Source organism: Gymnogyps californianus, chromosome 1 (genome assembly GCF_018139145.2).
Source record: "Gymnogyps californianus isolate 813 chromosome 1, ASM1813914v2, whole genome shotgun sequence".
NCBI lineage: Eukaryota > Metazoa > Chordata > Aves > Accipitriformes > Cathartidae > Gymnogyps > Gymnogyps californianus.
This window is the reverse complement of record NC_059471.1, coordinates 193,061,112-193,088,178: the sequence shown is the minus strand read 5'-3', so window position 1 is coordinate 193,088,178 and position 27,067 is coordinate 193,061,112. Positions and strand designations below refer to the sequence as shown.

General features: G+C 41.8%; 1 protein-coding gene across 1 annotated transcript in view; it reads right to left on the bottom strand.

Moving 5' to 3' along the window:
• Positions 1 to 27,067, bottom strand: part of CPED1 (cadherin like and PC-esterase domain containing 1) — a 158,605-nt gene that overhangs the window by 91,958 nt on the left and 39,580 nt on the right. Inside the window, exons 5-6 of the mRNA XM_050903592.1 lie at positions 12,621 to 12,777; positions 10,342 to 10,510 (exon numbers count right to left, since the gene is read on the bottom strand). Coding sequence (XP_050759549.1) covers positions 10,342 to 10,510; positions 12,621 to 12,777 — 326 coding nt within the window. The remainder of the gene's footprint in view (positions 1 to 10,341; positions 10,511 to 12,620; positions 12,778 to 27,067) is intronic.

Sequence of the window (27,067 nt, the reverse complement as noted above, 5' to 3'; positions counted from 1 at the left end):
ATGAATGGCTTTCAATTTCTTCAGGCAGCATATTGCAGTTAAATGTAATAAGCACTTTCCACTTTCCTTTTCAAAAAATACTGTGTCATTGCCTACAGCCAGCCATGCGAAATACTCGAGTATACAGCTAACACTGATCCTCCTTTGCTTTTTGCTCTCCTCAGTTCCAGTTACTCCATTCTGTTGTGCTGGTGAATAACTGGTGGGTAGGAAGTTGGTCTGCCTGTCTTCCTGTCCTTATCACCTCTGGTTTTATTCTAACAAGTGGTTCCCTTCCCAAGCTTTACTGACTAAAAGAAATGTCCCCCATGCACAGATCTGGGCTGAAGGTTTGCAGTGGGACTTTTTCTCCTCTTTCTGATAAAGCTATTTGAAATGTCAGTAGGAAAAAAATGTATATATGACTAAAGTTATAAAATGAAACTTCTGACTGCCAGGAAATTGCAAAGTAAAGGTTGCACATATAGCCTCAACTCTGCCCTTTGGATATTTGCATCATGTTGAAATCTTGAATTACATCACACTGTATTTTTATGCTGTAGAAAGTTTTCCCTGTGTACTGCAATTCCATGAGTCTCTAGGGCAAAAGAGCCTCAGAACTGCTATTTAGAAAGACATTATGCAAATCCTCAGATCACACTCGATTTCATTGCCACAACAGGCTGAGAGTGAGTCCGTGTTTCCCAAAGTCTAAGATCACCAAAGCTGTGTTTCTCCCACAGAGCAGTACAAAGATTAAGAACAAGAAGCTGCACATTTTTCAAATCAGTTCTGATTTAGATTCATGTCTGAGTGAAATTGTCCCATCTCAGTTCCTTGTTCAGGCCAAAACCAGTTAATTAAACTGTTCACGTGAAATAAAAAATTTAAAATGAAGACTCATCTCACCAAGGTGGGACTACATGGTGGTTCTTCAGCTGACTTTGACAGCTATTTCCAGCATCTCTGCCAGATCCTGTACATCACTCACATTCCTGCTACACTGGCCTGCACCCTTTCTCTAATTTCCTAAATCTGCAGTGGGTATTGAGGGGCTAAGTGAGAAGCTGTGTTCTTTTGCTGCACGGGGAACATAAGGAGTTGCAGAATTTTATAAGGAGAGACGGGGATTATTGGAAGGAAGGGCAAGAGGGACAGAAAAAGCCCCATTAGCTCATTTGCTCCTCACTGTAAATCAATTCCTAAGCACCTCAACACAAAGGATACACAATGCACGTATTTCTAGTAGGAACTGATGAAAGACAAGCTGATTTGGCCTATTTACACTCAGAGCATGCTGTTGGCTATAATAGCCAACTGTTTCCAACACAACAGGCATTAAAATAAAACTGGCTTAGGAACTGCATTTTAGTTGCAGACCTCCTTAGCCAGACTAGAAAAGAAACATTGCTCAACAGGTTCTCAGTAGGGGATATCAGGTTTTAGGACAATGTTTATTCTAAGCCAATGACTGAAAATAAATATTTAGTCAGGCTGGTTCAGAACCAACGGCGACAAGCGACAAATACTTGAGGTTAAATTCCAATTCATGAAAAAAATCCTATGTAAACAAGTTCAGGTTAGGTTTGACTCCTACAGATTCTACAGGATTCTCAGCAACTGATAGGGAAAATGTAAACTGTATGGATTAGGGGTGATAAAGTGTGAAAACCTGCAGCAACCTCAGGTTCTTCTGAGTGTGCCCAACAAAGATGTATAAACATCTGTGTTCAACTGCAACATACTAAAGTCACTGAGTTGAAGGTTTCTTCAGATGATCACCACTGATGCTGGTTCTCTCACCTTCAGAGGAAACAGACTACCTGTCCAGCAAGATCCAATCTCATTATTGATTGAGTGTGATTAAAAGCAGCATTGAATAGTAAAAAAAGGACAGAATGGGAAAAACTGGTGGCAATCACAGGAATTTAGTCTGGGAGAAAGCTGACCTCTGGCTGGCAAATTTTTAAGCAGAGGAATAGGGATTAAATTTTAGTAGGCTGTAAAACGTAACACAGACATGCACATAAATTTTGTACAATGACACCATTGTATACAGAATTGCAAGACTTCTCAGGAGCTTGAAGACATTCATCCACATGCTGGATGCATACAGTTGGAAGTATGTTCCACATATTTATGTAATGCCTTACAGAAGTGTGTAAATGCAGTCAAATTACATGGATCAAGCACACATTTTCTGTAAAGGCAGAATGAACTAGAAATATTCTTAAGATTAATTTTAACTCATTGACCTTTTGCTCACTGATAACTACTTTTGCTTTAGGATAAGCCACTGGAAAAAAAAAAACATTTGGCTAACTCAATATTAATTTTACAATATTTTTTTCTCTACCTGCTTTGACATCCACTTTTTAAAATCTGCAGTCATTAAAATAAGGTTTATGATCTCAGTGACATGGATCCCTTTGGCTCCTCAAAAATACACTGAACCATCAGTTAAAGGCCTGACACACTGAAAAAATGTAGTTTAATTGACAAAGGAATTCCAATTTGCAAGCTTCATGCACAGAGTCATGGGGACTTGAGGAGAGTGGAAGAGCGTGGCACCGCAAGGTTGGATGTTATGGTGACTGTAGTAATTCCTTTGAGAGGATTTTCCTCTGGCAATTTTTCTGCAAATTAATTTCTTAGGAGAGATGTTGGGGCAGCCTGGGGCAGCTAGCTGAATGGTCAGCTGAGGATTGCCCTGAGAAAGAGTATAAAAACGAACTGTAGCGATCTTTCTGAGATTGCCTTCTAGCTCAGTCCTAGCACAGTCTTGCCTCCTGATGAGACAAACAAGAAAGATTTTCCTTAACTAACCTTATGAATGGCAATAAATGCAAACTTAAAACACCTACCTTCACTGACTGCATTGATTAGCTTTCTGTTGATAGTAATAGGCATTCAGAGGCACAGCTCACATGAAGACAATTCACTCAGGTGTCAAAATCTGTAGAGGAATCCCACCCTACAAGACTACATGGCTTATATCTATGTACAAGCTAAATGTCTAGGTTCCTTTTATACCTCACTGCAGAACACAAACGCTTGAAGAGCATGATTTATGCCATCCTAAGGCAGACACCTCAAAATGGCGACATTAATTGCAATCTAAAACTGCTCTGTTCCTCCAGTGAGTGTACAGGGAATCTAAATGAGACACTGAAGACAGGTAGGAGATATACCGCAGGAGTGCTCACACAGCCCACCCATGAACAACAAAACCTGTGTGCCTGGAATATACAGAACTGACTGGGAGGATGTTTGTCCCAAACTTATCATGATAAAGAGGAAGGCGACCATCAGCGAGGTTAAACAGTAACCACGAAATTACAAAGTGACTTTTGAAACAAGGAAGGAGTCAGCTTGGGAAATAATATAGAAGCAGCATGAAAATTTGCAGCGGGGGAGACACTTTGGGGTGGAAACAGCAGCAGTCAAAACCTGGTCAGGCACTGCCAGAAGTCAGCCCACTGGTATCACAGCTTCTGCCTAGACTGCAGGGAATACTAGGGTGTAAGGATGGGCATGGGTCCTATGTGGGTACATGTGAAACGGGCACATGCAGAGCTGGAGCCCCCACTTCTCCAAGCAGAAGTTCATGCAAGAAGGGAAGCTGCATCCCAGGAGAGTGGGGCTGTGTTTGTAACCCATGCTGCCTGTGAGATAGGGTCTGGGTAAACGTGGGTGAGTGGGTGGACGTGACTACAGCTTCAGAGGGTATTTATAGAAGGTTGTTTAGAAATGTGCAATGTTTATTAACATTTTTGAAGTGTCTGGTATCATGGTTTACCTGTTCTGTTACTGAAGTTGACAGTGAGTATATTATTATTACTGGTTGCCAGTTAATTACATATCATCAATTAGCCACTTCCATCCTGGTTTTGGTTAAACAATGTGAATTCATCAATTTTTTCCTGCAACAGTATCTCACCTTTGGAGGTGTAGCTGAGCTCTGAACTTACCCAAGAGGCAAGGAGATAGAAGATAAGAGGCCATTGGGGCTACTGAGTAATTCCATGTAATTTTGAGTTTTACATTTGGGGATTTGCTGCATTATACTTTACAGGATTTGTATGAATAGATTTTGAAAGGATCTTGCTCGTTCCCAGTTGTAGCCTTCAAATCTAGATGGCAAAGTTATCAGGGTCGTATCTGAAAGCAAGGTTTATGTCTAAGAAACCAAAGCATTGCCTTTGGTTTCAAGAAATTACCCTTTCTGAAGTAACAAGGGGTATCCTCTCCAGATTGTTCTCCTATGCATCGGAGCTGTTGCACTCCTGATCAATTGGATCTGCAGGGTCTCAAAAGACTTAAGGTAATTGCCTCTCCTTGAAAATAGCTGAGGATGTTTTCACTTGAATCAATTCAATCAATCTCTGATAACTTTCAGTATAGGCTCTGTACTCTCAGTTCATTGCTGTACATTCGTTCTTCTTACTGGATCTATATTTGGTGAAATTTCTTCACCAAGTCCAAATACTTTTGGGTGTAAGTAGTCATTCATAGATACAAAAATACTCTTTTACACACAAACAAGAATCTCTTTGACCATAGGTATGGAGGTATCGAAATATCTAAGATATCTGCAAGAATACAGACTGATTCCACACAGAAGGCCAGAAAAAACATATTTTTCAATGAAGCTATTTCCTATATTGCCTGCTAGCACAGGCAGACCTCTCCACTGATCACAGCATATAGAAAAAGTCATAAGACATGTAATGGGAGAAAAACGTACCCATAATCAATAAAATGGTTCCAGAATACATCACAGAAAAAACAGTGCAGTAACTTATCATAAGTTTATAGTGTTAGCCTTAGGTAGGTCTGTTTATTCCACCCCTGATTTATTGTTATGATGTGCCATTTCTCTGCAGGTCTAACATGGCACTTGATGAAGGGGGAAACCACGGTATTATTCAGTTATTTTATACAGTAAATTTCCCACTTATGTACATTTTTTTCTTTACATAAGATTTTTTAAAGAGACGTTATTTAATAATTCAGGACAAAAAAAACCTCTTGTCCCTTAACATTTTTATAACTTATTTACATGGAGGAGAAAAGGCCATCTGAGAAAGGTTTCCTCTAAAGATCCTTGCTCTTAAGACTAAGTCCAAAGACAAAAAGCCACTCACTAGCTTCAGCAACCACTAAATTAGGTCCTTTGACTGAGACTGAACTAAGAATGATTTCCCAACCCAGCATCGACTTCTCAGTGGAAAAGTAAAGGTGATTTACTAACAGGATTTCCCAGCTCACTGTGAAAAGCAAAAGTGGATCAGCTTGACTAAGGGAAGCTGGAAAGCAAAAAGGGAAGGATGAGAAGAAGAATCAGGATAACGAGAGGTAGGTCTGGGAAAGTTGGGAGCCACAGAGGGGCATGCTTACAGAGCTGCCAGGATTGAACAGCCAGAGCAAGAAGATCTGTGGACCTGGAGAAAAGCAGAGAGCTAAGGGCCTGGATAACAGTGTAAAGACTTACTTATGACATACCCACATGTTGTAAAGAATAATCAGTCTAGAGCTCTTACTAGCTAAAGTGGGATGTTCATAATGAGAAGAGCAGAAAAGAACTCCAGAAAGAATTTTAACTTTATTTATGCACTGCATGACAGATTGGCACAGACATGGAAAAGGTAAAGAAGGAAGGATTACTCATTCTTTCTCTTAAGACAAGAATTAGGGATACGAAATTAAATAATGAGGTAGAAGTTTTAAAGCAAACAAATATTCTTTCTCAAGCAACACATAAATAATCTGTAGAGTCTCGTTGCCACAAGACATTGGGAAGACCAAAAGCATTAATGGATTAAAAAATCTAGTGGAGAATTGCATGACATAAAAGTCCACTGGAGCTTATTAAACATGAAGATATATATTCCACTTCCAGTTTTGTGTTTCTAACCTTGCAGGTTACCAGAAATAGCTATAGTCTGCCTAGGGACGAGTACCATTTTATGCTTGCCCTGTTACACAGTTTCATGATGCTTTCTTGCCTGGTTGTTGCCAGAAACAGAATGTTAGACTAAGCATATCTTTGATCTCCTTCAGTCCAGACAGACTTTCGTTCTTATCAGTGAAAAGAGAAATGATAGGGGTCTAGATACTATGAGGACAGAAAATAGAGATGACATTGATGTTATGGTCAGTCTCCCAGGAAGATGAGCATTACAGCATTTGATTCTCTACACAGGCTACTTGCAAGAACAGTGAAATGCATATGCTAAGTTCTTACAGAAGCTAATGAACAAATTCAATTTTATTCCCAAATAACCCTGCAATCTAATTAAGAGTTGATGGGAAATTTCTTTTGTATTTGCTCGTGCTAAGTGACAGGGCAAGAATATAGAATTCAAAAATAAAACAAAGGGAAAAAATCCTGAGCCTTTCTGCTGTTTCTAAGCATTTTGCTCTTTATCTGCGTCTATGTTTGAATTCTACGTCTTATTAAATATCTGTGGCTATTACTTGAAGTAGTATCAAAACTGGCCACTTGAGGGCAATACTGCAACCTAATTGTCACAGTGCTCGGGTCTAAGCCAGACCTCCACGTCATATTAAAAGATGTATTTCCTGGCTAGGTGAGGGTCCAGTTTTAGTTGCATAGATGTTAAGTATAAAAAATATTTCTCTTTACTCAAGTTTCCAAATGCTTAATACACAGAGAGAGAATTTCAGTGATGGTTATATGACTTATACCGCAGCAAGCTTAACAGCAAACTGCTTTAATAGATTATGTTTACTTCACTGCACAACTGGAAAATCACTTAAGAGCATAGTTTCAGCTGAGGGTATCGAGGGTTATGCAAGAACACCAGTCAAGGAATTCAAATCCAGGAGGCACCTGACCATCTATTTTGGATGAGCGAAGGGGCGGTGAGCCACGGTGGGGGCCGTGGGAAGCTGCCAACAGCACAGAAGAGCCTTCCCAGGTGACGCAGGACATGGCACCACTACAGTCGACAAAAGTGCATCCCTTCGTTAAGAACTGGGACCAGGCTGGGAAAGGTTAATGGCAGGGCAAAGGAAGCACTTCACAGTGTGTTAAACCTTGAGATAACTAATCATAAATTACTGTTTCGCACACCAGCTTCTATAAAACAGAAGATTATTCAGGGATCAGCCTTCTGCTCAATACACATACATAATGTCAACTAACACAAAGGGAATTATTGCCTATATTGACAGAGACCCATCCCTTAATTGGTACCATATGCAAAATAGAAAGTTTTCTATTTAATTTTTTAACGCACAGATGGTCTAAATAAGGGATTTCCAAATTTCCTCAAGGAAATAAGGCTATTACGCAAGTCTTACTTAAAAACATCTGTGTGGCAGAAAGCCATTCTCTCCCCTGCATCTCCTACATCTTCCCAATCAGGGCCCAAATCCAGAGTCACACTTTTGCCACCCCTTGACTACACACAAAATCCTCATGCCAGCTCAGGATTTACCTTCTTTTGCTTTCTGAACTGAGATATTAAAATATATATAATCCAGAGAAAACCTGCCAGCTGGTGAGCAAAACACACTTGAACTCTTCCTGAACTGCCATTTGGCCAATGCTTATTCAAGGAGTCATTCTGAAGCCTTGCCACTATGATTAGGATAAGTAAATATGAGTTGTAAAAATCATTTACAATAGATTACTACCAAAGAAGCAGTGGGGAATGCAGTATTATTTAATTCATTAAACTCCCGTTTTTTCTTTACATGGTTTCTCTTAATCATTTGATATCATCTGGTACCCCATCTCCATTTTTTTTTAAAATCTCTCCTTCATGTATACCACATTCTGGTTTCTTCTAGCAACCATAATGGGTTGTCGTACATAGGGGATCAAATTTTAAACTTTACATACTGAGTTTGTGATAGTAATGTTGTGACCAAGTTAACCACAATTGTGGATTAATTTCTCATTGATAATAGTTTAATTACACTGGTATGAGCAAATTTGCTGACCAGAGGCCTGTATACACTGAGGAGATCTCAAAATTATTGTGCAACATTACTGAAAGCAGCACATCTATGATGGCAATGCAGCAGATTAAAATTATTCTTATCTGTTCGTTTAAAAAAAAATAATTCAGTCAGCTGCTCTTGGGGAAAAACGCATTAAACACTAGCAAATTTTTCCAGACTAAAGTCTCCTCTATAGGCATGTTCAGTCCCCAGTGACACCAATGGGTATTCTGTCAATCAGTGGAAGAACAGGTCTTAGAGATCCTTTCCGTCTTTACTGACTATTGACAGGTTGGAGCTTCACAACTTAACAAGCAACTTTCCTTCCTACACAATAGAGTTGGCAGAAATGGAAAGCTTAAGAGCTTTCTGGACCAGGTTCCTTGGCTGGTACAAACAGGTGCAGCTCCACTGGCTACTTTGGGAGAGGAGATCACTCTGCTGGCATTGTACGTCCCACTGGCAACAAGTGACGGCTCCATGAAGTTATGAGAAACTTGATGTAATCTCATCCCAAAGGATATCAATGGTTGAATTCAAATCCAAGTATTGTTTTCTGACTGATGATCTCCTGCCTGATGCTTCTGCATCAAGCACAGAAGCCTCTTTATGATTTTCCCAGTAGTGCTTTCTGGCCACTCCATGAATTCCCAGTGTCTCACTTCTGGAGACTCCCTGACTCCTCCCAGGTTCTTTATAGGGCACACTGTTTATGCTGACAGACAGTCTTATACACCCCACTTTCCATCATTTTGTTAATTTGCATTTCAAGCTATACATCACTACAAATGTGCTTTCTGTGGTGACTATTTTTTGTTTATTTCTTGCCATTTTGACAAATCTGCCTAAAGCTGTGGAAGATATAACACCACAGCAGCAGTAACCAGATTGGAACTACTGTAGATGTGCTGCTGCTTCTATCTATCATTTTTATTGCTTCTTCAGCTGCCAAAGTGCTCTGTAAATGGTGGCTGGCACCCCGTTCAGCAGACTTCCCTCAGTGGGAATTATTTTACAGAGCCATATCACAATTACTAATGACTACTAGCCTTTAAAGTAGTCCCTACTTCAGCTGTGATAGTGATGCTGCTGGACATTGTGCTATTTTAATAAACATAAAACAAAACTGAACCCCAAGGTTTGAAAGTGAGTGGCCATTAGTCTTCCTAAATGTAAATAGAGGAAAACAGATGGCAAAATAATATATCTCTTTGAGCTTCCATAGCTTGCCGAAGGGGGAAAGAAGGAGAAGTAGGTTCATCTCACCTCATTTTGGCAATCTAGAATTTGGCATGTTCTCTAAGAATGTCATAGCCCATGGAAGGAAGCAGACACTTTTAGCAGGAAACTCATCTCATTCCAAAATTAGTGCTAAATTAGGTGGGATGATTTGTTCTCTAGACGTGTCTGTTTCTCCAATAACTAGAATTAGATAATGAGCTTAGACTAGGCACTTAACTTTGAGAGAGCTAAAATTGTAGAACATACCAAATGGCTGGCATCATCAAGAGTCCTGACAGTGACACCACAACACTCAGACTGATCCAAAGCCAAGACCTGCTCCTACCCCAAGAGGGCTACATGGGCAAAGTGCACCCATCCTCAGCTGGCTGCTGCAGGAGCTGATCCATGTGACCTCAAGAAATCACTGCTACTTTGTGACCTTATTCCTTCAAAAAGAAAGGAGCAGCTGCAGAACTGTAGTTCCTTCACAAAGAGCTGCTGTGTTGCAAGCACAGTTCCTTGCTGAAAGAACAAAGGAATGGGAAGGCATGTTTGGCAATCCATAGGACTGCTGAGCAAACTAGATGTGGAGAGAGAGGGGTCTCTCCAGGCACTTGGAGATGTCCAGAGTTAATCCAATTAAGGCACATGTGAAATATCCTTCTTCATGAAACTGAGACCATGGGAGGCCCACCCTCTCCGTGGTATACTTCCTTCCCCTTATTTAGAAGTGCCCTGACCCTCCTCCATTCTGTTTTACTGCACCTAAAAAAGAAACCTAAACAAACTATTTTAAATATTTACTTTCCTTTTTTACAACACTGTCAATATCCGGGCAAAAGACGTTACTGCATGACAGCACCCCTACTGCTGTGCTTTAGAGAAAACTCCAACCTTGCAACTGCTGTCAAATGTCACCAATAAAAATGGGGTCTGAGGCAAGCAAATCCCTTCATAACCGCCACTGCACAGGGCAACTCTTCCCTGCTTCATGAAGCAAACCCCACTCGTTCTGAGAAATGAAAGCTGTACATGAGGAGAGTATTCACTGTCAGCTATGGACTGCAAATAAAGAAGGGGTAAAAGAAAAGAAAGATATTATCTGGTTTTCTGTCTCTGTACTTTGCCTGAAAGATGGAAAAATTAGGAAATTAAACATTTTACCTTTATGGAAAAGTGCTTCTTCTTGGGTGGATGCCAGACAGTGGTGGTTGAATGAATGAATGCCCGCAGAGGTGTTAAGGATGTCACAAGCACATATGCTTTGATGATGACAGAAAGGTCTTGAGCTTTAAGGATGTCCTTGTGGTCTGATGAAGCTGATACCTGATTCCTGGAAAGTGATAAAAATACATAGCATTAATGAAGTGCTTTTGCAAATGAGGAAAATGAGCTATAAGAAAATAGTAGAATAGTGAAATTAGCGGAAATAGGAAATTAGCCTTTTTTCCCCTGAGTTAAGCAGCACAGTAGATGAAACCAAGCAGGCTGGAACAAAGCTTTATACCAAGTCTTTTTATTGCTTTCAGTATTTTTAAATTTTAATTTCCATACATAGAAAGTAACTAAGTTAGAAGGGAGTTATGTTTCAGCATATACATGGGTAAATGCATTCTGGGCATATTGTAACTGTTGCAAACCCAGGACATTCAGAGTGAAGGGAAAAACATTAAAGAAATGCAAGCAGCTTAAATTACAGAAGTGCATAGTCAAGGTACTCAGATTTAACACTCATTTGTAGTGAATTCAGAAAAAAAACCCCCAACCCTATGGAAAGACTGCACTACTGTTAGCACTTTCTTCAATGTAATAAAAGGACACAAACATGTGGTACTGCATGCTTTCCCTAATGAAAGCCATAAACTATAATTCCAAATATTATGAAAGACTATGACACCTAGGAATAAGCCATGATAAATCAGCTAAACATAAAAGAATTATGCAAGCTAACTTTGTCTAGGAAGTGACACGGCCCTCTAGTTACTGGCCTACAGCTCCCATAGTCCACAGAAAAAGAATCAGCCATAGAAACAGGACAGAAAAAAACAAACCAAAGGGAAAAATCTGTTATTTAAAAGCTCATTACTTGGGGAAATCTGAGCTATACTTGGGCACATTCACAAATGTTGTTATTATTCTGCCTGTTAAAATCTCTGAGTATCAATCTATCTATCTCATAGCAAATGCAACGTGAAGATGACTATACAAATTATGGGTCTCTAAGACTCATTACTGGTAAAAGACTGTCCTGGTTTCAGCTGCGATAGAGTTAATTTTCTTCTTAGTAGCTGGTACAGTGCTGGGTTTTGGATTTAGTGTGAGAATAATGTTGATGATAACACACTGATGTTTTAGTTGTTGCTAAGTAGTGCTTATCCTGAGTTAAGGGTTTTTCAGTTTCCCATGCTCTGCCAGCAAGCAGGTGTGCAAGAAGCTGGGAGGGAGCAGAGCCAGGACAGCTGACCTGAACTAGCCAAAGGGTATTCCATACCATGGAATGTCATGCTCAGTATATCAACTGGGGGGTGTTGGCCGGAGGGGCGGATCGCGGCTCTGGCATCGGTCAGCGGGTGGTGAGCAACTGCATTGTGCGCCACCTGTATTTTCTTGAGTTTTATTTCTCTCTTTTTTTGGTTATATTCTTTTTCATTACAATTATTATTATAATAATAATATTTTAATTATTACTATTGTTAGTATTATATTTTATTTTACTTTAGTTATTAAATTGATCTTATCTCAACCCACTAGTTTTACCTTTTTTTTCCCGATCCTTCTTCCCATCCCACTAGGAGGGGGGAGGGCTGAGCAGCTGCGTGGTGCTTAGTTGCTGGCTGGGGTTAAACCACGACAAAGACACAGGGCTCTCCTCCCATTTCTGTGTAATCTTTGGCAATACGTGGCCTTTCCAGACCTCAATTTTGCGATCTGTTAAGGGAGTCTAATAATATCTATCTTAAAGAGACCTTTTTCTCCCCTCTGCAGAATGGTAGGTCCTCAGAGCATAAAATTTGTGAGATACTGGAACATAGGAAACAGCACTTGGACAGCCAGTTCTCAAGTACTTCTTGGTTCTTCACTTAAGGGAGGGTCTCTGTGCAAAGGACTACATATGTGTGTCTGTGGTAGGGGCAAGGCAGGGATGGGAGCAGGAAATAGCTCAGCCACCCTGAGACCTAAACATTCAGGGGTGTCTCTGGGTCTGTATTTATCTGTCTAGGTGTTTCAATGCCCTCAACATCAAGACTCAGCTGTTCACACATAAAACATGTGCAAGCTTGGCTAGTACAGAAACAAACATTATGCAAGAATGAGAGATACAATACATCCAAGCACTCCATCTGCTGTGGTCTTCTCTGTTGCTACATTCTGCATCCCTGACTCCCAACTAACTGCATGACGAAGCACTCGCAGTTTCTGAGGGTGGGGTATCATTAGCTTACAGCTGTGCGCTCGTGCTCTGCTTCCACCAGGACCGCAGATGGGCAGTATGCATCTTGTCAGTGCTTTCGCTGCCCTGGGACACGTTGCTTGCGGTGCTGGCCTTTGACAGCCCAGGCCGGCCGGAGCACTCTGGGGTGACAACTGGGAGCTGCAGGTCTGAAAAAGTACCCAGGGGATGAGAAAGAAAGTCAGCAGAGCATTAAAAGCAGCTGTCAGCTCCTGCTGTTAAGGACAAAATGTGTAAAACACAATAGGTAGAGAGGAGATACCAGCATCAGCTGAAATTGTAAAATAACAAATGCTGAGACTATAATCCTTTTTGGATCTAGCAGAGAGCTTTACACCCACCAAGCACCCCTTTCCAGCTGCAAGCTGCTTAGCTGCAACTCCCACTTCATAGGTGAGTGCATGAGTGCTGAATACAAAAAGCATCCCCTTCCCCCTTCTTCTAAATAGAAATCCTTTATTTCTAAATACAGAATACCAAAACTTTGTTTCTCACATAGCCCTAATTACAATTAATGGGGCTAAAAAATTTATTTGACTAAGGACCAAGGGACTTTGCCACCACAATCACACAGACAGCTCAGTAAATAACCACGTATCCTTGTTTCTAGGTTCACTGTTTATGGCTACATTTTGTAGCCAGTGAAATCTATGGGAGGCTTAGTTCTGCCACCGAACGCAGTGGGAGCAGGACTGATGTACCAGAGTCCTCAAGATTACTGAGGCATGCGACTATTAATAGTAATCAAAATATTGTGATGTGAGATCAGTCAACGGGTGGTATGTATTTTCTGCTTTTACTGTGCTGATAAAAAGGCACAGAGCCCTTACGTTATGTCATTATTTCATGTAGGGTGGTTTTCATTAACTCTAACACACCTCACATTTCAAGTTCTTAAGTAATATTCAGGGAAAAGTCAAGCTGTTCACATTATTCCCAAACCTTATTACTTATCTTTTTAATGACATACTGCATTGTGCTAATGTTATGAATTTATTTGTATAGCTTCTCTCTTAATGCTTGCACTCTTGACTTTGGTACATGAAATGAAAACTAAAACTGAAGCTGTATTTCTGGCAATGAGCTGTGAGCCGCCATTGAAGGAAAAGAACTGTTCATTTTCATACAGATCCTGTTAAAATGACATTGTGATTGTCTGTGTTTATCAGCTGTTCATCAAATCAGCTCAGTTCAGCCTTCCAAGCTCAACTGGGATCTAAAATTAATCTGGTCCTTTGCCTTACATGCACCATTTAGCAGGATTAAAGGCTTTACTAATCAAAACTCAGGTTCAGATTATACTCTCACTAGTATCTTTGTGTTGTGTCACGCATTATAAGTGATTTGGACTTTGTAAGTGACTACCTGTTTGTTGATGGTACAGAGACAAAACAGGCTATTGTCTGCGTACTTGGCTGTGCAGTGATAACAGGATGTATTGAGTTTGCATGCCAAGGTTTTGGTAGTGGGAAGGGCTACAGGGGTGGCTTCTGTGAGAAGATGCCAGAAGCTTCCCCTATGGCTGACAGAGCCAATGCCAGCCGGCTCCAAGTCGGACTCGCTGCTGGCCAAGGCCGAGCCAGTCAGCGACAGTGGTAGTGCCTTCGTGACAGCATATTTAAGAAGGAGGAAAAAAAACTTGCGCAACTGCAGCTGGAGAGAGGAGTGAGAACATGTGAGAGGAACAACTCCGCAGACACCAAGGTCAGTGAAGAAGGAGGGGGAGGAGGTGCTCCAGGCACCGGAGCAGAGATTCCCCTGCAGCCCGTGGTGAAGACCATGGTGAGGCAAGCTGTCCCCCTGCAGCCCATGGAGGTCCACGGTGGAGCAGATATCCACCTGCAGCCGTGGAGGACCCCACGCCGGAGCAGGTGGATGTGCCCAAAGGAGGCTGTGGCCTGTGGGAAGCCCACGCTGCAGCAGGCTCCTGGCAGGACCTGTGGCCCTGTGGAGAGAGGAGCCCACGCTGGAGCAGGTTTGCTGGCAGGACTTGTGACCCCATGGGGGACCCACGCTGGAGCAGTCTGTTCCTGAAGGACTGCACCCTGTGGAAGGGACCCATGCTGGAGCACTTCATGAAGAACTGCAGCCTGTGGGAAGGACTCATGTTGGAGAAGTTTGTGGAGGACTGTCTCCCTTGGGAGGGACCCCACGCTGGAGCAGGGGAAGAGTGTGAGGAGTCCTCCCCCTGAGGAGGAAGGAGCGGCAGAAACAACGTGTGATGAACTGACTGCAACCCCCATTCCCCATCCCTCTGCGCTACTTGGGGTGAGGAGGTAGAGAAAATTGGGAGTAAAGTTGAGCCCGGGAAGAAGGGAGGGGTGGGGGGAAGGTGTTTTTAAGTTTTGGTTTTATTTCTCACTACCCTACTCTGATTTGACTGGTAATAAATTAAATTAATTTTTTTCCCAAGACAAGTCTGTTTTGACCGTGATGGTAATTGCTGAGTGATCTCCCTGTCCTTATCTTGTCCCATGAGCCTTTCATAATATTTCCTCTCCCCTGTCCAGCTTAGGAGGGGAGTGATAGCGCGGCTTTGGTGGGCACCTGGTGTCCAGCCAGGGTCAACCCACCACACAGGAATAAACCAGTAAACTCCCATTAAGTCATTTATTTAGCAGACTTGTTTCTGAATATGCACAGGGAGCAGATCTGCTAAATCAAATGCTATTTTTTCCATATCTTCCTTGTAAAGACACAACAGCATTTCACTATGGCAATTTCCACCCTGTAAAGAGACAATGGCATTTCACCACGGCAATTTGCAACTGTCCCACAGCAACTGCTCCCATGCATTGTTTTAGTTAGCTAACTGAAGTGCCTATATTAGCAAAATAGTATTCTTGGGCTTTGTCTTTAGGCAATGGAGAGAGAGCAAGACCAGTCCTTGGATCACTAAGAGAAATACTGGTTCTGAACTGCTCTCTGAAAGGGTCTGTTTTTTCACTGACTATGCAAGAAAACTAAGATACTTACTGCAGCTGCAAATAATCCCCAGAGTGTAAAGTTTGATCATACAGCTTTGGTGTTCAGGCAAAACCAGAATTATTAAAACACATAAAGGCCCTCCACAGTGCACAGATGACTTCAGAGATCTTTTTCTGATTTATCCTCACATTGGTAAAAAGGCAGGACACAGCCCTCTGCTGTTGCAACTGTCTATGGAGTTACGGAGCCAAGCCGCGTTCCCCTGTATCTTGGTACTGTAGCACATCCATCAGGAACAGCCCAGCACCATCAGACTCTGTAGATCAAATCTCATGGCCTAGATCTTCAAACAGCAAGGTACTGATCTGTTGACCATGAGTGGGATCAAAGTCATACAAAACCCAATGAAGCCCATGACAGCAATCCAAGCTACCCCCTTGCCAATGCTGCCTAGGGGGGCAGACAAGAGAGAGAGATAGGTTGTCCTACCTTGATAGCTACAGCACACAGCTGAAAGGAGGCAGAACTGTGCTTCCAGACCAAGCTCCCTATAACATATACACCTTTTACATTAGGCCATAGCTACGTGACAACATTAACAGAACCACGGAAAGGACAAGAATGACAGCTCTTCTTTTCTCAGCTGATCATCTGAAAGCCAAATTATAGCGAAGGTGCACATTTTTCAGCAATTGATTTAGTTAAAATGACGATAATGTTGAGAAAAGGGAAATGCACAAAATACAATTTTCTTATTTAAAAGAAAGCAAATATTTCACTGAAAATAAGAACAGGGCAGCAAAGAAAGGCTGTTGAGCTCATTACTCAAGAGAAAGTAGAGTGTCTTTTCCTTTTTAAAATATGTTTTTAATTGTGTTGCTAAGGCAACAAGTAACCAATATGGTATTAACTCACAGGACAGAGTTTGAAAAGAATGAAATGAGGTTTGTACCTATATTTACCCCTCTTAAATGAGAATTTTAGCTGTTTTAGGGAAATAGAAAAGATTACTTTGACATGAATTCATTTGTCACTACCCAGTGGACCATTTGCTGGAGCTGAATATAACAAAAAAAAAAAAAAAAAAAAAAAAGGGTAGGACAGATGAAAAACAAAAGTGTCCTGAAATTCTCAAACTACTGGGTAGAAGATCCTTAGTATTGCTCTAAGTCATTGCAAAATGCCTCAACATAAAAAAAATGGAAACCTGCCACCTCTTAAAGAAGAGAAGGTTAAACAAATTCAGGGTGTTGGTGATTAGCATTGAGAACTAAAAAAGGGGCAGTGCTCATAAATTATTCCTCATGCTATAGAGCATCCTGTTTGTATGGTGCCTTACCCACCTCTGTTGGTTTTGTGGTAGCATCCACCCAGGAGAGAGCCCATCGCAAGGTGGCTAGAAGAAGGAGAAGGGGGAGTGAGACTGTCACAAGGTGCTTGCTCCTTTGAGATGACACACAGCGTGTACACCATCAGGCTGAGGTAATAGGGAGTGACAGTCCCTCACTTGGGTAAATCTACTCCTAGTAATCAATGAATACAATTATCATAATAATAAAGAGATGTCAGTAGTGCTGAACTGCAGCACACTCAGCTGCATCAGTTCTCATGGCAACTCTTCACCTGCTCTTGCACTCAAAAGCAGTAACAGTGTTTATTAGAGCTGTAAATTTGTTAATCAACATTATCATCAATGAAAATTAGCCTGCAGTGGCATTACTGTTTGCAGTAATTGCCATGTTTTTCCATCTTGAAATCACTCTACAAGCTGTTGTTAATTAACCAGTCCTTTTAAAGTACATAAATAACATCAACATTTTATAATAGAAGAGGTGAGGCAGGCTGAGCAGTTGATACGTGTCAGGCAGTTTGAGAAACCAAGTTAGAAAGAGTCCCAGCATCCTAGTGTCATGTCCAGATTACATCCCGTCTTTCAAAAATCCAAATCTTAATATCAGTAATTTTTGTAGCAGACTCTAAAGATCAAAAGAAAAAAAAAGACATAAACTAGAAAAGAACATTTTCCCTTTTAAAGTGGCTATGCAGTAATTGAAAGGCTATACAAACTGCTGTTTTTCCTGAGGAGCAGCTGCAGGCTGTGCCACAAGTACCTTGTGCTGCTGCCATTTGTGATGATCCAGTGTAAAGCAAAGGACCTAAGGCCGCATACCTGCTTTCACTTAAAAAAAAATGCTTCACTTCCTCGAAATTCTGTCTTGAAGAAGATTTCTTATGCTAACATCTCTGAAATGGTACCATTGAAAACACTGACAAACAGCACCACTTTACCTCTGCCTAGGGTGTTCTCCATGATGCCATTTTGATGGGTAAGGAAGCCACTACAAGTTCTCAGCTGAATTCACACATTAGCCCTCTAACCACAGCAACGGGTAAAACATAGATCTGAGACATAGGAACAGCTGGAGGGCACATGTGAAAGGGAGGTATAAGATCCACCGAAGCAAGTCAACACTTCTAGATCAAAAAATTTTAGCACCTCTCTCTCACATGAACTGGTGGTAGATATTGTTCTGTCAACTGCAATCTCTCAAAGTACCACAGACTCAAACAGATCAGTTGACAGCGACAAGTGATATCTAATGCAGCAGCTACACTGACATCTAATGAGGCCTTTCAAGTATTTTACACAGCTATGACTTCTTGCTCCCTCTCTCCCCATCTCCAGCTCCCAAGTTATTTACTTGTCTTTGGCTCAGAGTTCTGAAGTGTAACATGAGATTAAACGCATACACAATAAAGAATAGCTGATTTAAGAGTTACAACGTGTGGCTGAGCAAAAGGTTTACCAATAGCTAAAAGTACATTTGGACAAATTAAGACTTCCTGGAGCAGAGCCAGGTCAGTGTTGACACGGCTGTGGCCATGTGGACTGGTGGTAAATGGAACACTTAGGTAAGCATGACCATCTGGTGATGTGCAAAGGTAAGGAATTCAGCAGGAGAAGACCCTACTGGTTGAACTAAGTGAATAATACTCAATTGAAAGAAAAGGAAACAGAAGATGAATGAGAATGTGTCCTCTTCTTTATCGTTTCTTTTATATTATCCTTTGATGTTACAAGGAGGGTTACGATATGGTTTTGTTTGTTACGTTTTTTTACTTTATTCAAGATCATATAGGCTATATTTTATACACTTCAAACATGGAGCAAGGAACGATTAAGACTATTGTCTGTGAGAGAAAGGTCATTTTGTTTCTAATGTGCCCATCAACTGTCAGATCTGTTAGAAACATTTCAAGAGCAATTGAGTCACCTTGGGAGCTCCTGGTTGTTTAATGAAGCACAAAGCTAGAGATGGGATGAAACAAAACTAAGGCGCTGTGCTTTGTTCTGAGCCCAGCACGTTGTTAATTTCCTTCATAAAGGACATTGTAAGCTCAGCTCTTTTGTACTTGCAGAGTCTTCATCCAATTGTTTTGCTTTTTAGCAGGAAAAACATTACTTTAGAACATGAAAGTACGTTAATCCTGAAAGTATACAGGAGACTTTCCAGCTGCACAGAAGTCTTCTGAACGTCATCCTAGATTTTCATAGTGGTAGTCTGTCTCTAGCAGGAGCCTGAATTCTCTCACACAGGAAAAAAGGAGAATGATAGTCACCTCACATCATTTCTCAGCAGTTTCTGCAGCACAATAGTCGGGAAGGACTGATAACAGGTCCTCTCTGTCAGCCTTGAAGGTTTGCTCTCTGACAGGGCATCTCAGTGAGTTAGAAGAACTTTATATTGCATCCTGTGCTGGGATCATCCCTCTGCCTGACTGGTGTGGGCTGCTGGAGCACAGGGAGCTTATTTCTGATACAGACCGGGCAAGCTGCATTGCTACAACCTGGTCCTCTTCTAGTATTTACAGCTGGGCAATTTTCCAGCCTTTGTAGGTTGGAAAGGTGTGTTAAACAGCTGCAAAGATTGCTTCACATCAGGAGATGCTTAAAAACCTTTCACAGAGTCTTAGGCAGACTTCCGAGCGCCTCCAGGACTAGGGAATTTTGATCAAAATAAAGCCTACTATCCAGTACCTTTTGCTCAGTCATGTATAGCAACTTGCTCTAAGCTGCATAACCATGAAAGTAATAAGCATTAAAAGTGCATTTTTTTCATTTTTCAATGTTGATTTTAGAGGATGGATGATTTCAGCTGAACTACTGCCACTACATGCCTTGAGGTCATTGCAGGCTTGTCACAGAAAGCAGACCTATTCCATTTAATTGCCTCCTGTTATCCATTTGACCTATTGGATAAAAAGACTCTGAAACAAAGATTAGTACTCTCCTATGGCTTACACATTATGCCTTGAGGTTGCTAAAGAAAGAGAGAGAACCTTTAACGCTCAGTTTTATAACCTATGCATTTAGGAAAGGGTGGCTGTGAAACTCCAAGCAGATGCTGAGTATTTGAAGGAAGCTAGGAAGACCAGGGGCAATCCTGGCCCCCAGTGAAGTCCTGGCAAAATCTCCATTGATTTCACAGGAATATGATTTCTTGCTTGATACTTAACACTCCTGTGATGGTTTTGACATGTGTTATAAGCTTCATTTGCGATGTGCACATTGCTGCAGGTTCAATATCCCACCCACTACTGACTATTGATCTAGCTGTCCTTAAAAGGTTTTAATATTCAAAAAATGCAGTGATCCCTCCCTCTGTAATACAGCTAATCTCAAAGCAACCCACCCTGAATATTTAGAATGGCGAAATTTCAAACTGCTAGTCATTTCTGGAAATTTAAACTATCTAAAATATGTTTAGTATAAAAAAAAAGTTTATAGTAAAGCAGAGCTAGAGGGAAACGAATTTAAACTGTGGGTTGGAATGCACTGAAATTCATGCTAAAAAACACATGTGAAGTTTCAGAGTTAAAAAGACAAAATTATGATAGCACATCATTTTGAAATGTATGTGTTGTTTATTTTCCCCTTTAAAAACATCAGCAAATACAGCTTCAGTTTAGATGAATCATTTACCATGGTTTTTGCTTCTCTGTTTTGGCAGGTGCATGGAGAACAATATTTGTTAAATACAGTGTTTGCTTCTTCATTCCTAAAGCATCCTCACAGTTAAAAGATAGAGGATTTTTTTTTTAATATTTTCCAGAAGGGCTGCTTCTTCTGTGTGCACCCTTCACACTAGAACTTAAATTTACAGTTAAGCTATAAAACTCTGGAAAAAGCAACTCAGTGAAAATGCTGGCTGACTATTACATAAGCCACGTGTACATGAGCCTCATGTTCTAATGAGCCACAGCTACAATTCTGTACTAGTAACAGGGCAGAATATAGAATAGTCTAGGCCAAGTAACTAAATTAATTTAGCTGCTTTACTTCTTTTCAGTCTCCTCATATTTGTTGTTATTGCAGAAGTACGTTTTTGTCCTAGCTGAGATCTGACCCTTTTGTAAAACAAACAAAATCCTGCCCCACATAGTTTATAATCAAATTAACTCAAAAGAACAACATGCTGATTTTATTGGCCATTCTTGAGGCTCTTAGCAACTTCTGTAGCAGAAAGGTAATAGGCACAAAACTGATCACAACTGGTGTGCAGACGTTTATAAAGGCCAGCTGGCAAATGAAATACATCCCCCTATAAAGAAGCATGTTCCTGTCACAGAGATGTTGAATTATTACAACAGAAAATAAATTTAATCTATAATTTCTCTCTTACATAGGTGGTACTGTTGGGCCTTGCTTTCTCCCTTCACCTCATCACCCTTCCCGCTGACTCCAGAATAACCCAGGGACACTGGGGACAGGCAGGGAAGATTTGCTAGGCAAGGGGAGAGGAAAGCTGGCGCGGGGTTAGCACGAGACAGTAAACATATCACATAGTGAGAGCACAGTCACACGGCTGGACTATCTTGGCTCTCCCTCCCACCCAATTTCATTAGCGTGGTGCCTATCCCAAGACCTTCTGTGTGATTAACGCTGTTGGCCAGCCCCGCAGGTGACCAACTGAGCACGCAAGGCTGGTAGACACTCATAAAGTCTCTGCACTAGTGACACTAATAAAAAGAAACGCAGAAGGAAGGCGTACAGCAAAAGTATTACTTTAAAAAGAATCGGTGGTCTGGATGGGTAGAGAAAACAGCTATGCATGCCACAGGGTGGGCCCTGGAAGTGATGAAGCAAGACAAATGTTTATGTGGAAAGACAGACTAGTCTGGATTGCTTAGGGAACAAGAAAATCAGGGAGGCAATGCTGGAAGCATTTCCACTACTTTCCCAGGCAAAACCTGTCAAAGAGAGTATTTGTTGTGCATACATCAGGATGCCTTTCCTGTGCCCTAAACTGAGGCTGGGCAATTCTGCTCGCACTGCGGACCTTGGTCCTCTCCATCTCTGAGCTGAGAGTAGTTCCAGGAGGCAGCCAAGCCCAGTTCTCAGCCCACCTGTGGTGGAATACCAAGTATGAACACCTGAAATCTCTTTGCCAGTCATTCTCCAACCTCAGAGAGCTTCTAGGTTTGGGTTGTTTGCAGGAAGATTTCATTCACAGATCGCTGCAACAGCTGCAGCTTTTGCTGACCTGAGCAATAAATGCCAGGAGCCTTCCGTGGTCATTCAATAGCCATACCAGAACCTCCTTATGGCCCAAGTCCCATATAGTGAGGAGACATCAGGCACCTGATTAAAAAGTGGGCCAAATGCCCTGCAAAAGCAGGAGTGAAACTAATCTTCTCAGACTGAGCAGCAAGCACTTACCAGTGTCTTCCATGTTGAATTTTAAGGCCCATTACAATTCTTATTCCTTATCACAAACCCACCGCCACATGTGCCCATCCTCCAGCAACTCCTTCTCTTACTAAATTCAATTTATCCACACACATCACATAGTTTTTACCTTTTTGCTCCTCTAAACTCTTCTTCCAGTCTGATTTTCGTAACTTTTTTCTCTTCCCAACTTCTCTCCTGTCTCCTAAAAAGCAGTCATCACTAGTATGTGCATAATTTTTCCCCCATACAAATAGAACCAATCTGAATTTTCAGACTGACAAAAAGATTTTCCATTAAAGAGACAAAGCAAAGAAACAAACACTGACCTGATACTTTGTACAACTCATTTTCTTTCCTATATTGATACAACAGGGGTATGAGAAGGGGCATGCTCTCTTAAATACAAAACCTAGCAGCTTAAGAGTTGCACAACAACAAATAGAATAACGTTTTTTAAAAAAATAACCTTTACCCTTGTACCCACTGCTTATCAATACCAACACTGTCATACCCACAGTAAATCCAGTAATCCCATCCTCTCAGCCTTGCTGCCTGATACTTTTTTCTACGACTTAGTGTGTCTTTAATTAGATCACGTAATTCTTAGAGCGGCAACTTCGTGTTTTCACTTTTACAGGAAATTGCTTGGCTCCTTGGGGGACTGACTAAATGACAAACACAGTAATAACAAACCAAATGATCCTCTTCAACAGGAATTGCAGAGAAGCCCTGTTGACTCAAACACACAACAGTGAAAGTACGTGACTGATGTGAAAGGAAACAAACTCTTCTGTGGAGGAAATACTAATGAAAACCGTTCTTTCCCCGAATAATTTTAAAATTGAGGATCAAACAAACCCTAATAATCGGCAACTTTGCTGTTGTTGGAAAGAAAAGTCTGTCAGAGGATGCAAGCAAAAGAAAGAAATGGAAAGAGCTGGCTTTATCAGATGAATGGAAGGGGAGGGTAGTATCTGAAATCTTGGCTCTAGAAGTTTGCTTTAACTTAAGCCTTTTTGTCCTCTTAACCTGAAATCAAGTTATTTACCCTTCTGATTCTAATTTCACCTTCTATTGGTGAATTTCACTCATAGTAAACTAGATGTCACATATCCAGTGTTACTCAATGGGATTCATTTCTGGGTTGAGACACTTTGAGGTCTGGTCTATACAAAGATGACCCCCTGTGTGCCACAGTCTAAGTTCCCATTCCTGTCAGTGGACGTCTATACAATCAGTGTGGAGCAATTCAGCTAACCCTAAATTATGCTGAAAGTAAACGCTCTTTTGGGCTTGCTCATTCTAAACCGTACTTCTGTTAATTTGGGGAGCTTAGATACCAAGTGTTAAATTCAGGTATCCATACATAGATGTCTATTGCCATCTAGGACACCATAGGATATCCCTTTGAGCCTTCAGCTGCTGGACCAAAAAGACATAGGTTCTGTACCAAATCTGCCCATTCTATGGGGCGTCCTGAACTCTCCATGGTGTCTCAAGTGGCATGAGGCCTTTGTGTTGAAACAGCTACCTCAGCCCTTAGGCCACATGCTGATGTGGAGACACCTAGATTTAAGAGATGGATTTTTTTTTTTTACTGGTAACTGAAAGGTGAGGGGTGGGCCTTTTTCTATCCAACAGTCCTTCAGCAGACTGCTAGAATAATCCTCCCTTACTGGGTGGGTAGGACTCAGAACCCTGCAGCCAAGCACACACACTACCTTGATTTCAATGAGATTTCACCATCAGTCAAAAGGGCTTTTCTCTGTGCCAGGAAACCACTAATAATGTAAGTATGGAATAAGTTGTTTACAAATGGCCCTTCCCTAAAGAGGAGATGCGGTGGGTTGACGCTGGCTGGATGCCAGGTGCCCACCAAGGCCGCGCTATCACTCCCCTTCCTCAGCTGGACAGGGGAGAGAAAACATAACGAAAGGCTCGTGGGTCGAGATAAGGAAGGGGAGAGATCATTCACCAATTACCATCATGGGCAAAACAGACTTGACTTGGGAAAAATTAATTTAACTTATGACCAATCAAATCAGAGTAGGATAATGAGAAATAAAACCAAATCTTAAAAAACACCTTCCCCCCTACTCCTCCCTTCTTCCCAGGCTCAACTTTACTCCCAGTTTTCTCTATCTCCTCACCCCAAGCAGCGCAGGGGGATGGGGAATGGGAGTTGCGGTCAGTTCATCACACGTTGCCTCTGCTGCTCCTTCCTTCTCAGGGGGAGGACTCCTCACACTCTTCCCCTGCACCAGCATGGGGTCCCTCCCAAGGGAGACAGTCCTCCACAAACTTCTCCAACATGAGTCCTTCCCATGAGCTGCAGTTCTTCATGAAGTGCTCCAGCATGGGTCCCTTCCACAGGGTGCAGTCCTTCAGGAACAGACTGCTCCAGCATGGGTCCCCCATGGGGTCACAAGTCCTGCCAGCAAACCTGCTCCAGCGTGAGCTCCTTTCTGCATGGGTCCACAGATCCTGCCAGGAGCCTCCTCCAGCGTGGGCTTCCCACGGGGTCACAGCCTCCTTCAGGCATCCACCTGCTCCGGCTTGGGGTCCTCCATGGGCTGCAGGTGGATATCTGCTCCACCGTGGACCTCCACGGGCTGCAGGGGGACAGCCTGCCTCACCATGGTCTTCACCACGGGCTGCAGGGGAATCTCTGCTCCGGTGCCTGGAGCACCTCCTCCCCCTCCTTCTTCACTGACCTTGGTGTCTGCAGAGTTGTTCCTCACACGTTCTCACTCCTCCCTCCAGCTGCAGTTGCGCAAGTTTTTTTTTTCCTTCTTAAATATGCTGTCACGAAGGCACTACCGCTGTCGCTGACTGGCTCGGCCTTGGCCAGCAGCGAGTCCGACTTGGAGCCGGCTGGCATTGGCTCTGTCAGCCATAGGGGAAGCTTCTGGCATCTTCTCACAGAAGCCACCCCTGTAGCCCCCCCGCTACCAAAACCTTGCCACACAAACCCAATACTGGAGAAAACAGGGAACAGCTTAACAGATCGCATACCCAAATAGTGGCTTGTACCACAGTTTATGGACAGCAGTGAAAATGTGCTGGGTTTTTTTTTATTTTAAGGGCATTTAAGGGGAAAGCTCTGTGTGTGGTGAGTGCCTCTTGTGTTTGTGGTTTTGCAGTAGCAAAATAATAAACCCACTGCAATTGGCCTTTCTCCAAGTAGCAGGGCAAACGAATGTTTTTTAAAGGCAGTCTGTTGCAACGTGAGTAGGACCTACCTATTCCTGAAGTCCTTGAAATTTTTAGAAATCTGCTCATTTTTTTTCTGAAACTGGTACTATATTAGAATACTTTCTAATTCACTTTCCAGTGCAAGGGAACCAAGGCACTAGGAATCACTGAAGACATACTTAAAACTCAGCCAAAACAGAATGTATCACTTACCTGGTGTAATATGACTTCATGATAAAGGACTCTCATGGGACCTGGATAGATGTTCATTATACTGCATATTCCTTATGATCAGTTTTGACAATGTACTGCACCAGGAAAATGGAAATGTCCAATTTAAACTGACCCTCAACATACAGTTCTTTAAGGGAAACACTTCACATAGGTTTTAAATATTGATTAATCTTTAAACGAAACAGTACAAAAATTAAAAGGGAAAATGTGGTATGCTTAGATTAGGAACCACCTAACCTCAACTTTAGTCAAGCATCCAAATGTCAGGTATTTAATCTAAGCTACTTGTCTAGGCTCCACTTACAGTCAGTGGTGAGAAGTAATTGGATAGTAAGTACCTGCAGAGGGTAATTCAACACACCTATTTTAAACACATAGTTTAGCATAAAATGAAGTAGTGTTTGTAGGTGCCCCTCTCTCTCCGCTGACTTAAGGGCAAGACTAGAATACTGCTGCAGAAGATACCTAAATTCTAAATGGTTAAACGAGATGTAATGAATCCTTTCCTTATGTGCAAAATATAGCATATATATAAAAGGCAAAAAAGAAGAGGAGAGGAGAGGAGAGGAGAGGAGAGGAGAGGAGAGGGGAAGGGGAAGGGGAAGGGGAAGGGGAAGGGGAAGGGAAGGGGAAGGGGAAGGGGAAGGGGAAGGGAAGGGGAAGGGGAAGGGGAAAGGGAAGGGGAAAGGGAAGGGAAGGGAAGGGAAGGGAAGGGAAGGGAAGGGAAGGAAGGGAAGGGAAGGGAAGGGAAGGGAAGGGAAGGGAAGGGAAGGGAAGGGAAGGGAAGGAAGGGAAGGGAAGGGAAGGAAAGGAAAGGAAAGGAAAGGAAAGGAAAGGAAAGGAAAGGAAAGGAAAGAAAGGAAAGGAAAGGAAAAGGAAAGGAAAGGAAAGGAAAGGAAAGGAAAGGAAAGGAAAGGAAAGGAAAGGAAAGGAAAGGAAAGGAAAGGAAAGGAAAGGAAAGGAAAGGAAAGGAAAGGAAAAAATCAGACTGATCAATCTTGTATATTTGCCTGCAAACAAGCCTAATACTAATGGAATAAATGTGGGGTTGGTTGTTACTGGATTACAAAAAAAATAGACAAAATTTCTTATAAGCAAAGTTTATGTAGTGGAGATAGATCATAAATCCAAAATAGCACTGGTGCTGGATATTTAGCAGTGTAACTGAGATTATAATGTGTTCCTCTGTAGTTTAAATAGACCTAATATGGTGCACAACAGTTTTTTCCAGTTTCTATTCAAAGCTGAATTTCACCCACAGTAAATCAGAATTCTCTGGCAACTCGCCCATAACCTTTAAACTTTTCTGGTTAATGATCTTAATGCACAAAGGCTTTTTATCAGTAAAC